The 12,413-nt window shown below is 42.9% G+C and overlaps 1 protein-coding gene across 5 annotated transcripts in view; it reads right to left on the minus strand.

Moving 5' to 3' along the window:
• LOC123958099 (rootletin-like) overlaps window positions 1-12,413 on the minus strand; it is a 24,150-nt gene that overhangs the window by 10,344 nt on the left and 1,393 nt on the right. For all 5 annotated transcript variants that reach the window (XM_046031314.1, XM_046031318.1, XM_046031315.1 and 2 more), the window contains 2 exons: window positions 3,143-3,275; window positions 1,456-2,352 (listed from right to left, as the gene is read on the minus strand). In XM_046031314.1, the coding sequence (XP_045887270.1) occupies window positions 1,456-2,352; window positions 3,143-3,205 (960 nt within the window). In that variant the 5' untranslated portion in view covers window positions 3,206-3,275. The remainder of the gene's footprint in view (window positions 1-1,455; window positions 2,353-3,142; window positions 3,276-12,413) is intronic.

Consider the following 12,413-nt stretch of genomic DNA (forward strand, 5'->3'; position numbering starts at 1 on the left):
CTGGCCTGTTTCCTCATTCGAGGTGTGATGGACCTACACAGAGATCACAGTTGTGTAACATTCATTTATTTAAACATGAAAATGACAAAACATTTAATATTATAACAAAAATAATCCAAATGTATGTATCTGTCAGCTATAGTAAAATACTGATATTCAGATTCACTTTACAAGCATTTACAATAGGGGAGGTGGTTATGTAATACTCTAAATCCTATCAAGAGAGCTTTCACTATTCGGGAGCATTCAGCCTTTTTATGCTGTAATACCTTCTCATGATATTACACGTAGGAATTTACAAGATTAAGCTGATAGTAACAGATTGAATTTTTATTGCTCCTTATGTTATTTTTAACAATATTTGGCCTGTCTACAGTGAGCCACTGGTGAAAATCCATCGCAGAAAACAACTGACTACATTCAAAATAATCATTTGTCCCAGAAAAAAATAACTTTTTTTTGTCCTACTGCACATTGCTGCAGCTCCTCTTTTCACCCTGTGTGTTGAAGGCTTCGTTTTAGCTATGGAGCAATACATCTTGTCTCTAAATGATCTTTGTTGGGAGTTGCACGTGCGCACTTCCTAGTTAAGGACTACTAGCCAATCAGAAGCAGAGAAGGGTGGGCCAATGAGAATCCGGTAAACACCGCTTCGTTTCAGCTGTACATGTTGCCAACCAGCTTGACAACATAGACTTGAGCAAGAGTTTCAGAGTGGTGAGTTATTAATCTGTAACAAATGTATCTTTCATCCATAAAGTTTTAACTGAGCTCTGTCTCAACATCACAGTAACAACTTTATGTCCATCGACTGCCTGGAGGGTAGCTAGTGTTTGGAAGGGAGAGGAGAGGTGTGCTGCAGCTCAGTGTTTTTCCACCGGTGTTTTTGAGGGCGTGTCGGACTAGCCGCTTGGCGAGCATTATATGAGGCACATTTAGCTTTCATCCCTGTGACGTCATAGGGATGAAACAGAAACAGCTAGACTACAAACGAGCTGTTTTCAGGCAGTTCAGAGCAGAGTTTTCTGTGGGAGATGGGAACTCCCTTTGGGCTGGACTTTGGGCTTTTTCACTTTGCAAACCTATTACATGCACAAAAAGGCATATAACTCAATAAAGGAAAGGGAAAAAGCCAAAAAGCATAATAAGACCTCTTTAAAACAACTTGATGCAGTTTACCTCTGTGCCCTGTGTTTCACTGCAGCAGCCAAATATTGTACTCATCACTGTGTGCTGTATGAAAAAGTTGGCTGCTCGTCACTAGCAATAAGAAGAGAGCTGCACACAGCACTGTTGTTAATAAATGTCTCCTACTAGACCTCCCACTATTATATCTCTTTTCAAATTTAAGATCATCAGATGAGATCTCAGGAATGGCTTACACTTGATACCCCACAAGTAAATGGTAAACTTGGGAAGAAGGTTATAATAATGATGATGATTATTATTACGTACCTCTCCAGAGCTCCCCATTGAGAAATGTCCAATGGTTGTAGTATGTGAGAGATTGTTGGAGGGCAGAGCAGGACTGCAGCTGGGCAAGCTGGTCCCAGGACCTGTGCACGTGGACTCAGGGACTCTGGATGACTGTCTGGGTGTTTGGTTATCTGCATCCCCAATGATCTGTCGGAGTCTGTGGTTCGCACCTCTCAGCTCATCAATCTCCTCCATCAAGGAGCTTTCAGACACCTTCAGCTGGTGCGCCTCTGCCTTCATTTCCTCCACCTTGCAGCCCAGGAAGTGGCTGTTCTCCTGGGCCTCCTGGAGCTGCTCCATCAGTCTCCTCCGCTCTGTCATCCCATCCTCCTCTCTCTCCAGCAGCACCCTGAGATCCTCCTGCAGGCTCAGGATGAAGCCTTGCAACCTGGCTTCATTTGAGTTCTGTTTTGTGTCTTTCAGTTTGACTCTTCCCCCTTGTGTCTCTTTCTTTGTCTTTTCCTCATCACCCTCTCGCCCTCCTTCTCTCTCAACTCCCACACTTGGCTGCCATTGCCTCCTCCTCTCCTCCTTTCTCTCCTCTTCTCCTTCACCCTCTCCTCTCATGGAAAGTAGCCTCTCTTGTTCTTCCTGTTGTGTCACAGTCCCGGCAGTGAATCTGACTGCACTGATCGTTGCCACGCCAGTGGCAGCACTCACGGTCATGTCCAGTAACTGCTTTTCTAAAGTGTAAATCCGGTTCTGTAGGCCCTGCTCTCTGTCCTGGGCCAGGCTAAGCTTTTGCTGGAGTTGGGTTTTAAAGTTCTCGAAGTACAGGGACTGGCGACTCATCTCCTCCTCTTTGGCCTTCAGCTGCCTCTGACAGCGCTGCAGTCGATCCCTCCATACCCTCTCCCCTCGCTCCTTCTCCTGGTTCTGGGCCAGATGGAAGAGGGAAAGAGAGAAAGACGGAGGCAGAGAGAAAATATTGAAAAAGAGATACTACAATAGAGTCTGGAAACCCAACCTTATAGTTATACTAGTAATCCTGTTAATAAAACTTGTTTTAATCTGTACTGTGTCTATTTTGTTTTTACTGTGCATGAGCAAACAAACCAGTTTCCCAACTGGGAATTAAAAACCACCACATTATAATCATTTAAAAGCACATATACAATACAAAAATTGTCTAACAAATGTAACTTGGATTTCGACAATTTAATTTACATTTACACCGAAAAGGTAATTAAATCCCAGCAAGAAAAATCTAACTTGCATTGACATAATAATGTAAACACTTTATCATTTAAATGAGACTAACTGTGACATAGGAAACAGAACCATTGTTACAGTTGTGACTAAACTGCATGCCAGTAAGTAAAACATTGTCCTGTATAGTATACATATTGCATCTTTGTGAGTTAGTCAGGATTGTTTACCTTACATATTAAATATTTTGTCATGTCTTTGACAGACAGATGAAGACAGTCTCTTTAGAGCTCTGTTATTTGTCACATGTTACTTTAAACTTGTGCTGATCGCAAGGCCAGACAAGTGTTATCCACTTTATTTAAGTTATGTTAAAGTTAAGGTCTATCCCTTCTACACTGAACTTAGTTGGTAAAAACCTGTGACTAAAGTCAACCTGCAAGACTCACACATCCACTATACTATTCATGCTTTACATCCATGCCTATTGATGCACTGACGGTTCCTAAGCACTCACCATGTTCCTGACCTCCTCCCTGAGCATGTGGAGTCTCTGGTCCAGCCTCTGGGAGTGTTGCATGCTGGGGAGGTGGGAGGCAGAGGCTAGCTGTTAGAGCTGTAGCAGCAGGCTCCTCTCTGACCTGCTGATCCTAACGCCACAACACAACACGGATGAGGTCACATTACATCACCTTATTAACTTTGCACAATTTTGCACAGGTTTACTGCACAGGTTGCACAGGTATATCAAAAAATCTACAAAGTTGATTCAGGTTTTACCTTCCAATGTGAGAAAAGCAAATAAAATCTCCTACACTGAGTAATTCCAGGGGAGATGTTAGCAGCAGAGTGCTCGCATGCAAGTGTGCAGAGTAGTCAGGTGCGAGTGATATGTGATATCACCTTGGCCAAAAGTGAGTATATAGTAGTAGGTGTGTGTGTGTGTGTGTGTGTGTGTGTGTGTGTGTGTGTGTGTGTGTGTGTGTGTGTGTGTGTGTGTGTGTGTGTGTGTGTGTGTGTGTGTGTGTGTGTGTGTGTGTGTGTCTCTGTCGTGTGTGCAGACTTGCACTGATAGTTGTCCCAGCACTGCCCTCACTCCTTCAATGGAGTGTACACTGTGTGTATGGACAGTAGTGAACGACACACTACAGCAGGAGCAGAGGACTGAATAGGCCGAGACACCCTGGAGGATTTCCTCAATGGAATGAAAAAGGATATGGGTGGTCTTCACTGTATGAATAATACACTCTTTATACCATATTATGTCCTTATCAACCACATACTTACTTACACAATGAGAGCCGACACCCACAGCGGCTCACACAGTTGCCAAAGCTCCTCTTTATGCAACAGTTTACTGCATTTGTGAACGAAAGGACCTCAAGCCTGTTACGCAAATACCACGGACATGCAAATACTCTAGAAATATTTGACCAAGTAATCAATACTGGAGCCATTTATATGAAATACAATTAAAAAGAAACACAGAACCAAGACAAGAAAATGAAATTTCAAAAAGCTAATACTTCAATTCCACTCCCAAATATTATGCTTTTATTGAGATTTTGTACATAACCAAATAAGTATTAAGTAATGGCTAGAGCTTTGCACCCGTCTGTTTAATACAGCAGTGAAAGTTTATGACTTGAGTTTCCACAAGAAGCCACAATCTACTACATCTCGACTGAGCACAACTCTCCCCCATCACCCTCTCACACGTTTGTTCAGACTAGGAGTTCTCATTGCTGCATCTAAAAATAGCCTGATGATAAATTCTTTATGAATGCGCTGGGCCCTCGACAGCAGCTTAAAGGGGGGAAAATGAAAAGAGAAAACACCACATTTCCATTTTGCCCTTTCGTCGTTTGCTCATTTGCTTTTTCCGCCTCCTTGAACCTGCCATCCCTCTCAAGGCAGAAAAAGCAGAGCTGTGCACAGCTACAGATGGACTGGAGGTTAAAAAAATACGTTGGCTTGTTGAATATGCAGACGCCTGTGCAACAATCAGCTTATTTTCTGAAGTATTGTATCTTAAACGATTCTCTACATTCACCTTCAAATATGGGGACTTTCATAGTCATTGCATCAGTGTGCTGAATGTCAATTATAGCGTGTGTGGCATCTTGTACATGTGTGCCTGTGTGTGAGGTACATTTGATACTGCACCAGCATGTGTGTTATGAAAGCCGAGGTGACAATCCCCGAATGCACCCCCCCTTTTGTATTTGTGTATGCATTTTGCTAACTCAGCCAAAATGAAAAATCTCACGTTAGCTCTGGCTGGACATAAAAAGGATTGTAAATTTTGTTCACCGTCTCTCACATTGGAATCATGTTAGGGTAGCCAGTATGGACACAAGTGAGTGTTTGTCAGACAGACCTAAAAATATGTGACCCCATCCTTTAAGGCCCTTAAGAATTTCAGTTTATATTGTACCAAACAAGCTTGCACTTGATTATTTTTGATTCTTAGATTCTTTCTTAGATTGTTGTTCTTTAGAATTTCGTCCTTCCTATTGGGATTGTTGCGCATCATTATGTCGTATACACTACATTGCCAAAAGTTTTAGATCGCCTGCCTTTACATGTACATGAAGGTTAATGACATCCCCTTCTTAATCTGGGTTTAATATGGAGTCTTGCCACCCTTTTCAGCTATAACTTCAACTCTTCTGGGAAGGCTGTCCACAAGGCTTAGCAGTGTGTTCATGGAAATTTTTGACCATTCTTCTAGAAGCGCATTTGTGAGGTCAGGTACAGATGTTGGACGAGAAGGCCTGGCTCGCAGTCTCCGCTCTAATTCGTCCCAGAGATGTTCTATCGGGTGGGGTCAGGACTCTGGACTCTGTGTAGGCCAGTCAAGTTCTCCACACCAAACTCATTCATGTCTTTATGGACCTTGCTTTGTGCACTGGTGCGCAGTCATGTTGGAACAGCAAGGGGCCATTCCCAAACTATTTCCACAAAGTTGAGAGCATGAAATTGTTCAAAATGTCTTGGTATGCTGAAGCATTAACAGTTCCTTTCACTGGAACTAAGGGGCAGAGCCCAACCCCTGAAAAACAACCACACACCACCCTCCACCAAACCTTACACTTGGCACAATGTCAACAAAGTACTGTTCTCCTGGCAACCACCAAACCCAGACTTGTGCATCGGATTGCCAAACAGAGAAGCGTGATTCATCACTCCAGAGAACACGTCTCCACTGCTCTAGTGTCCAGTGCGGCGTGCTTTACACCACTGAATCCGACACTTTGCATTGCACTTGGTGATGTAAGGCTTGGATGCAGCTGCTCGGCCATGGAAACCCATTCCATGAAGCTGTCTACACACTGTTCCACTGTTCTTGAGCTAATCTGAAGGCAACACAACATTTGGAGGTCTGTAGCTATTGACTCTGCAGAAAGTTGCCGACTTCTGTGCGGCAACCTATCACAGTACCACGCTTGAATTCACTGAGCTCCTGAGAGCGACCCATTCTTTCAAAAATGTTTGTAGAAGCAGTCTGCATGCCTAGATGCTTGATTTTATACACCTGTGGTCATGGAAGTGTTTGGAACACCTGAAATGAATGATTCGGAGGGGTATCCTAAAACATTTGGCAACATAGTGTAGCTCACTAGTGCTTGGCTGTAACCCCTGTGGATCCGAGTTGCCGACCTTTCCAAGGTAAACATACCTTGCCCACCAAAGTCTGTGCCAGAAATCTTGAAATTGCAGATAAGTAACTGTCTGAACATTCAATATAAACTCTCCCTTAACCTTAACCAGCATCCAGACCCCCTCCCCCCCAACAGAGGCACAGTGCTAATAATTTAAGACAACTGTGAAGTGTGCATGGGGTATTGTGTGCAACATGTTGCACAGACACTACATTTACTTGTATCACACCAGGTGTGGCTAAGCATGGTATGTGGACGAAAATTGTATGGCTGTACTGTACAGGCAAGGCTAAACGTTAATTGTGTTGAGTCAGTGGAAAAAAGGAAACGGTACAACACAAGATCATGGAGAATTTTTTCCATACATTCACAATTAAAAAGGCTCGGCCTCGAACTATTAACAGGGACTGCTTTTCATCATTTTCATTACTATAAGAAGACATATGAGCCGGTGCCAAATCTTTATGGTGGCAAGTTGGTTATTGTTTCTGCGGACAGCTGGCGGAGCCTAATGGGAAAGAGGCCTCTCTACAGGGGTTTTAAAGCCATTCAGCAAAAAAAACACAACCTAAACCTGCTGTCCAGTGTCTGTGTGTTTCCATCTTCACTCTCCCACAGAGCCCCACGCGCGGCCAGTCCTCACTCAACACCAGTTCTGCTGGCCGCCTTCCAGCCCATGCCCAGGGAAAGTAGGCCATGGAATCCAAATAGACACATAGAGTCTATATACAGAGATACAGGAAATATAAGGAAGCAATAACACTGAAGACCGTGCATTCTCTGTATGGTAGAGTCACCACGCAAACACAATTCAAATTGACCATGTCCACTGCCATATGTGTCCTGAGAGCTCTGCTCATCCCCCCCGATTCACTGTCATCTCCCATTATTCCTCCTTTTCAGGGTGAATGGAGTGACATTTCCCTCCATCAACCCCCCTCTGACAGTAGCATCTGTCATTTTTCCTTGCCACTTCTCGAATCTCCTACCAGCTGAAGTCCCCATTTTCTACGCTTCTTTTCCTTCATTCTCTATGCTTACGCTTACTTGAGAGACAGTTTTACGTATATTAAGATTGATTAAGATATTTTGCTTTACTTTCCAAGAGAGAGATACAAAGCTGGAGCCCTATCATCGTTTGCCCCTGCATCCAGTCTTTAGGCTCATCTAGGCTAAGTGCCAGTCTCTGTCTAAAGTGGATATATGTACCAACCAACAACTCTTAACACTCACTGATCAACATGTATCTGGTTTGTTTAATCTGTAAATAATACATTTAATGATGTGAAAATAATAACTTGATCTAGAGTAACTGGTTTAGTGCAATCATGCATGTACAGAGAACACCACCCAAACCTTTGCACACCAACTGCATCTGACAACACTACAGCTGAAAATGCTACAGAGAACTTCTACATTTTTGTTCATTTACAGATTAAAGAAACAAGCTACATTGTATAAATAAGACAGTTTAAGGAGGTTTGTAGGTATATTTTTTTTAATTTTAGACAGAACCCAGCAAGCAATTTCCCCATGTTTCCGATCTTTAGACTAGGATAGGCTAACCACATCTCTCTGGCAGGACTTTAGCTCTGGGTTTTATGTGCAGACATGAGACTTATATCGATCCTCTTCTTGAATCTCACTCACCGAAAAAATTAAAACAGGCAAATGTCTCTAAATTTTAAACTGTTTCTTTATTTGTGTTTCTTTTTCTGCCACTTTTGCAGTGCTCTACCATTTTCAAACTTGCTCTTTTCTCTCCGTCAGTCCCTCTCTATTTTTATTTTACTTTTTCATGTCAGTGAATTGCCACACATTGGGTGCTCATGACATGGAAAACTGTACGCACACGCACACACACACACACACACACGCTCACTTTTCCCTGCTCATCACTGGGAAACAGATGTATGTATGGTCGTGTTATAAGTCACAGGAAAAGGATGCTATCACTGAAAGAGTGACAGCCTGTGGTTCTCTATAGGCTAGTGCTAATTAATGCCATCTGTGTGTGTCAAAATGGAAGAGGTAGATTTGTCATTGCTAACCACTTGTAATGACAGACAAGTATTTCTGCTTGCATGCAACAAACACACCGCATCGTGTGTGCACAGCATAAATTGTATATCCAAAAAAAAAAAAACAAAGAAAAAAAATTATAGGTGTAAAGCCAAGCAGTCACATGTTCACACGTTTCAAAATTCAGACACACCCACTCAAGATTTATACACACATGCACTATTTGCATACTCACACACCAGCCTGCTGGCTGCTCAGAGTTTGAAGAGGCTGGGGAGCAGCCGAGCAGAGCGAGAGAGACCGAGAGATGAAGGAGGTGAGGAGGGGGTGGAGGGGATAAAGAGAGATACTGCTGCCACTTCTCATTCAGCCCACTACCTCATCGCTTCATCCCCAGCGCCGGGAAGTAGGTCAGTGGAGGAGGAGGAGGAGGAAGGGGGGGGGGGGGGGGGGGGGGGGGGGGGGGGGGGGGGGGGGGGGGGGGGGGGGGGGCTGTGAGGAGAGACAGGCTGCTGCTTCTGGTGTGCGATTGTGTGTGTGTGTGCGCGCGCGCAAGTGACGAAGAGGCAAAAGAGGTATATCTATGCAGAGATCCGTCTCTCAAACATGTGTGCCTGCGTCATGTCAATTCTCTCCCCGACACATGTCACACAATGCAATGCTTTTCGTACTAAATACAAAATCAGAAACAAATCAAAAAACGCAGAGTCATTCACCCATCGTCTCTCCTTACATTCTTTATTCTGCACATTCCCCTCCTTCTTTCTCCTGAAACTACAGCTACTACAGTGTGCTCCTGCATTTAAATGCAACTTGCTCCCCTTCTCCTTCATTCTCCTGCCTTTTCTTCCCTCCTCCACACCCCAGTACCTACACCTGCCCTTTACTTTCACACTAAGGAAGTGCCCTTTTCTTTGTATTGCTGGATGAAAGGATTCCAAAATAGCTATTTTCACCCAAATAATGCCAGCCAGAGAGGCAAAAAAAAAGAAATGTGAAGAGGAAAAACAAGAAGCGGCAATAAAACTGGTCGAAACAAATAACAAGTACAACATGCAAAGACACAAAAGAAAGAGCAAAATTATTGTGAAGAGGCACTGAATAAAAGATCAGAGGCGGGCCTGCAGCACACATTTGTTTGCACACACATTGTTTCCTGGTCCCACAAATGAGGACCATTCCTCCAGCGTGCTGGGCTGTGAAGGAGGGTACAGTCAGGCTTACCGTGACCGTATGCATTTCCACCCACGTAGTTGTACGCATGTGCATTTAAATAAATAGAATGAAACAGTTTATTTCAAACAGAATATTACTTGTTAAAAATTATCCAATAATATCAAATACACGTCATTCATTTGATCTAGCGCCAACAGACGGCTTATGCGCTTTTATTTTGAAGGCAGCAACGTCAGGAAAACAACAAAAGGATGCAGGATGAGAGAAGTGTGGCAGAAGTTAGCAGACAGAGAGCGATGGACTTCACATGACAGGATTCACAAGTTGGATTCATTTTTATGAAAAGCTGTTTTGATTCTTTTGATCAGTGGACCCTTACAGACTAAACGAATATAAATAATCAAGGAACGGACACATTCAAACTTAACGAGCACTTTTTTTTGTCTTTTCACATCTTGTACCATGTGGTTACACCGGTAAATCTATAAGAATTAGACTTTGGGGCTTGTTGTTTCTGTTAATTGAACTGAACAATTGAATTGAGGAGAATCTAACCAATCCAACGATGTGTAGCATGTTTATATTGACATATCGATACGTTTAAACATTAATATTTGTATTAATGATCTAATCAGCTTTGTCAGATCAGATTTGCCAAATGTGTTCCCACATCAGGCCAGTGAAGGAGGTAGGCGGCTATTTGGGACTTGGCTATTAAGTGAGGTAATTTTAGAATGTAACTATAGTGAAAGCCATAAAAGAGTTTGATATAAAGAAGTTGAATGAAGTCTAATAATTATACCTTTATTAGAATAATCCAACCTAATCCATTCCATCATTTCCAATTCACTCTAGAGTCACACCTTTTCCTCGAATTGGTACCGATACTCACAGCAGATGACAAATCGTAATTTATTAGTAAAGTCCTAACTGTCTTGTGAACCTCAAAGGATACAGGAAGCCAACATGGAGGGACACCAATGTGAACTCACACCAAAACGTATGTAAAAATTGCATGAAGGACACATGCAGTTTTTACATGGCGTGGAAGTGAACCCCTCACACATTAATTTCACATGAAGCAGCTATTCAACCTAGCTACCGGACACATTGGAGCAATGCCATATTTTGGAGGCTGTTGCCCCAGACATGACCTCTCCAACATGCCCTTCCCTCCCTTTCTACTGTCTGCCCAATGACTAATGGACCTACCCTTCAATTCTTTTCTCCCCCCCCCGGGCACTGAAAACTCACTCTCCCATAGACCCCATCGGATGTGCAGCCCACCCACAGTCACTGCTTTAGGCCTTAGGGAAGCCATGTACACATCACACATCCAAACCTTTTTCAGAGGCCACATTGTAGTGCCAAGGGTTAGGGTTACATTAGTGTAACACACAGGCAAGCATCCCCGCACACACACAAACACACACATTTTAGTTTGTTCTGTCTCACACCAATTAGAAGTTTTATTGATACATCACTTTCTCAATTAAATGTGGTTTAGTAACACGGGTGGTCAGTTTAGGATTTATGTGATGGTGATATGTGACTGATCTGAAACATCTGGCATGAAATCCATCCATGATCAAACATGACATCATCCATCTATTCGACTGTAGGTCTCCCTGGTGAGCAGCGAGTTACATCCTCAAATGACCAATGACCAGAGCCGGCCATTATTTCACAGTACGTTTGCATGTGATGCAGTCCTGTACTTGTTCTGAAAGCCCACAGAAGGCCAGACCTTTTATAAGAGTCTGTACACTGAGCGTTTTTTTCATTTAGACCTTGACAATGGGTCAGAGGATTTGGTATGGACAATCCTGGGGCCTGACGGGGAAGGCTAATGCAGGCAGGGATAGTTCTTTCGGCCCTGTGAATGGTTCATTTCCTCCCCAAGCTTTGGAGTCCATGTGCATCTTATCAATCACTTATCTTTAACTATAACACCGGGCTCTCTCCAATATTTTCAGAATGATTTTAGAAATAAAGTAAGTCTACTTTTCAGTATAGTGCGTTACATAGGAGTAATAAAGATAAGTGGTTACTGAAACCATCCACAGACATACAAAAGGATTGAAAAAAGGTTTCTAGCCCTACTGATAAGGGTCGTCTGTGCTCTTATGCCTACGTGCATCTTGCAGGAAAAGAGCCCTGAATCACAAGATCAGAAACCCACCCTTCCCTTTACCCCCACCTCTTTTGAACTATTCCTCCATACCTCCCTCATTCCCCGGCTTACGTTTCCCCTCAATCTCTTACTCTCTGCCCTGCAATCAGATAGGGGAAGCTGCAAGAATGAGAAAAACTATTCAGCTGTTGGACTGGGAGCGGTGCCTTCAGACAGTGTCGCCAGGACATAGTCCGGGGCAAGACAATCTTGAGTCAGTGGCAAAACATGCACTGGTCATAGTGAAATGATACTTCTGAAACGACATGACGATGGACTTCAAAAGTGCCTCACATTTCACTGTACATAACAAGCCGTAACAATGGCAACAGAAAAATGTTAATAAAGTGTGGTTAAGTCGTTTCCATGGGGCTGTCATACAGTACAGAATTAACACTGTGCGCATAACATGAAGACATCATGGAGAAATTAATAAGTCAAAGTACCCCTCCATTTAAATTTACCACAACCACAATTATTATTAATTATTTTAATTGCTTGTGGTTAATACTGTTGCTTAAATATTTCAAGACTGTCTCCGAAGGAAATGCAATCACATTTGGACAGGGAAACAATTAAAATTTTCTTTTGTTTACAAACAGATCTTGTCAGACAGCCAATGCAAGGACAGTGTAATTATAGGTAGTCGCCCCAGGTTTGCACAGTGGTTACTGATGTTGTGTATGAAACACACAGATCGTCCCTTCAGGAAAAAGCAATTGTTTTTGAATGCTTTTCATATTAACTGTTAT

Source organism: Micropterus dolomieu, linkage group LG19, assembly GCF_021292245.1.
Source record: "Micropterus dolomieu isolate WLL.071019.BEF.003 ecotype Adirondacks linkage group LG19, ASM2129224v1, whole genome shotgun sequence".
NCBI lineage: Eukaryota > Metazoa > Chordata > Actinopteri > Centrarchiformes > Centrarchidae > Micropterus > Micropterus dolomieu.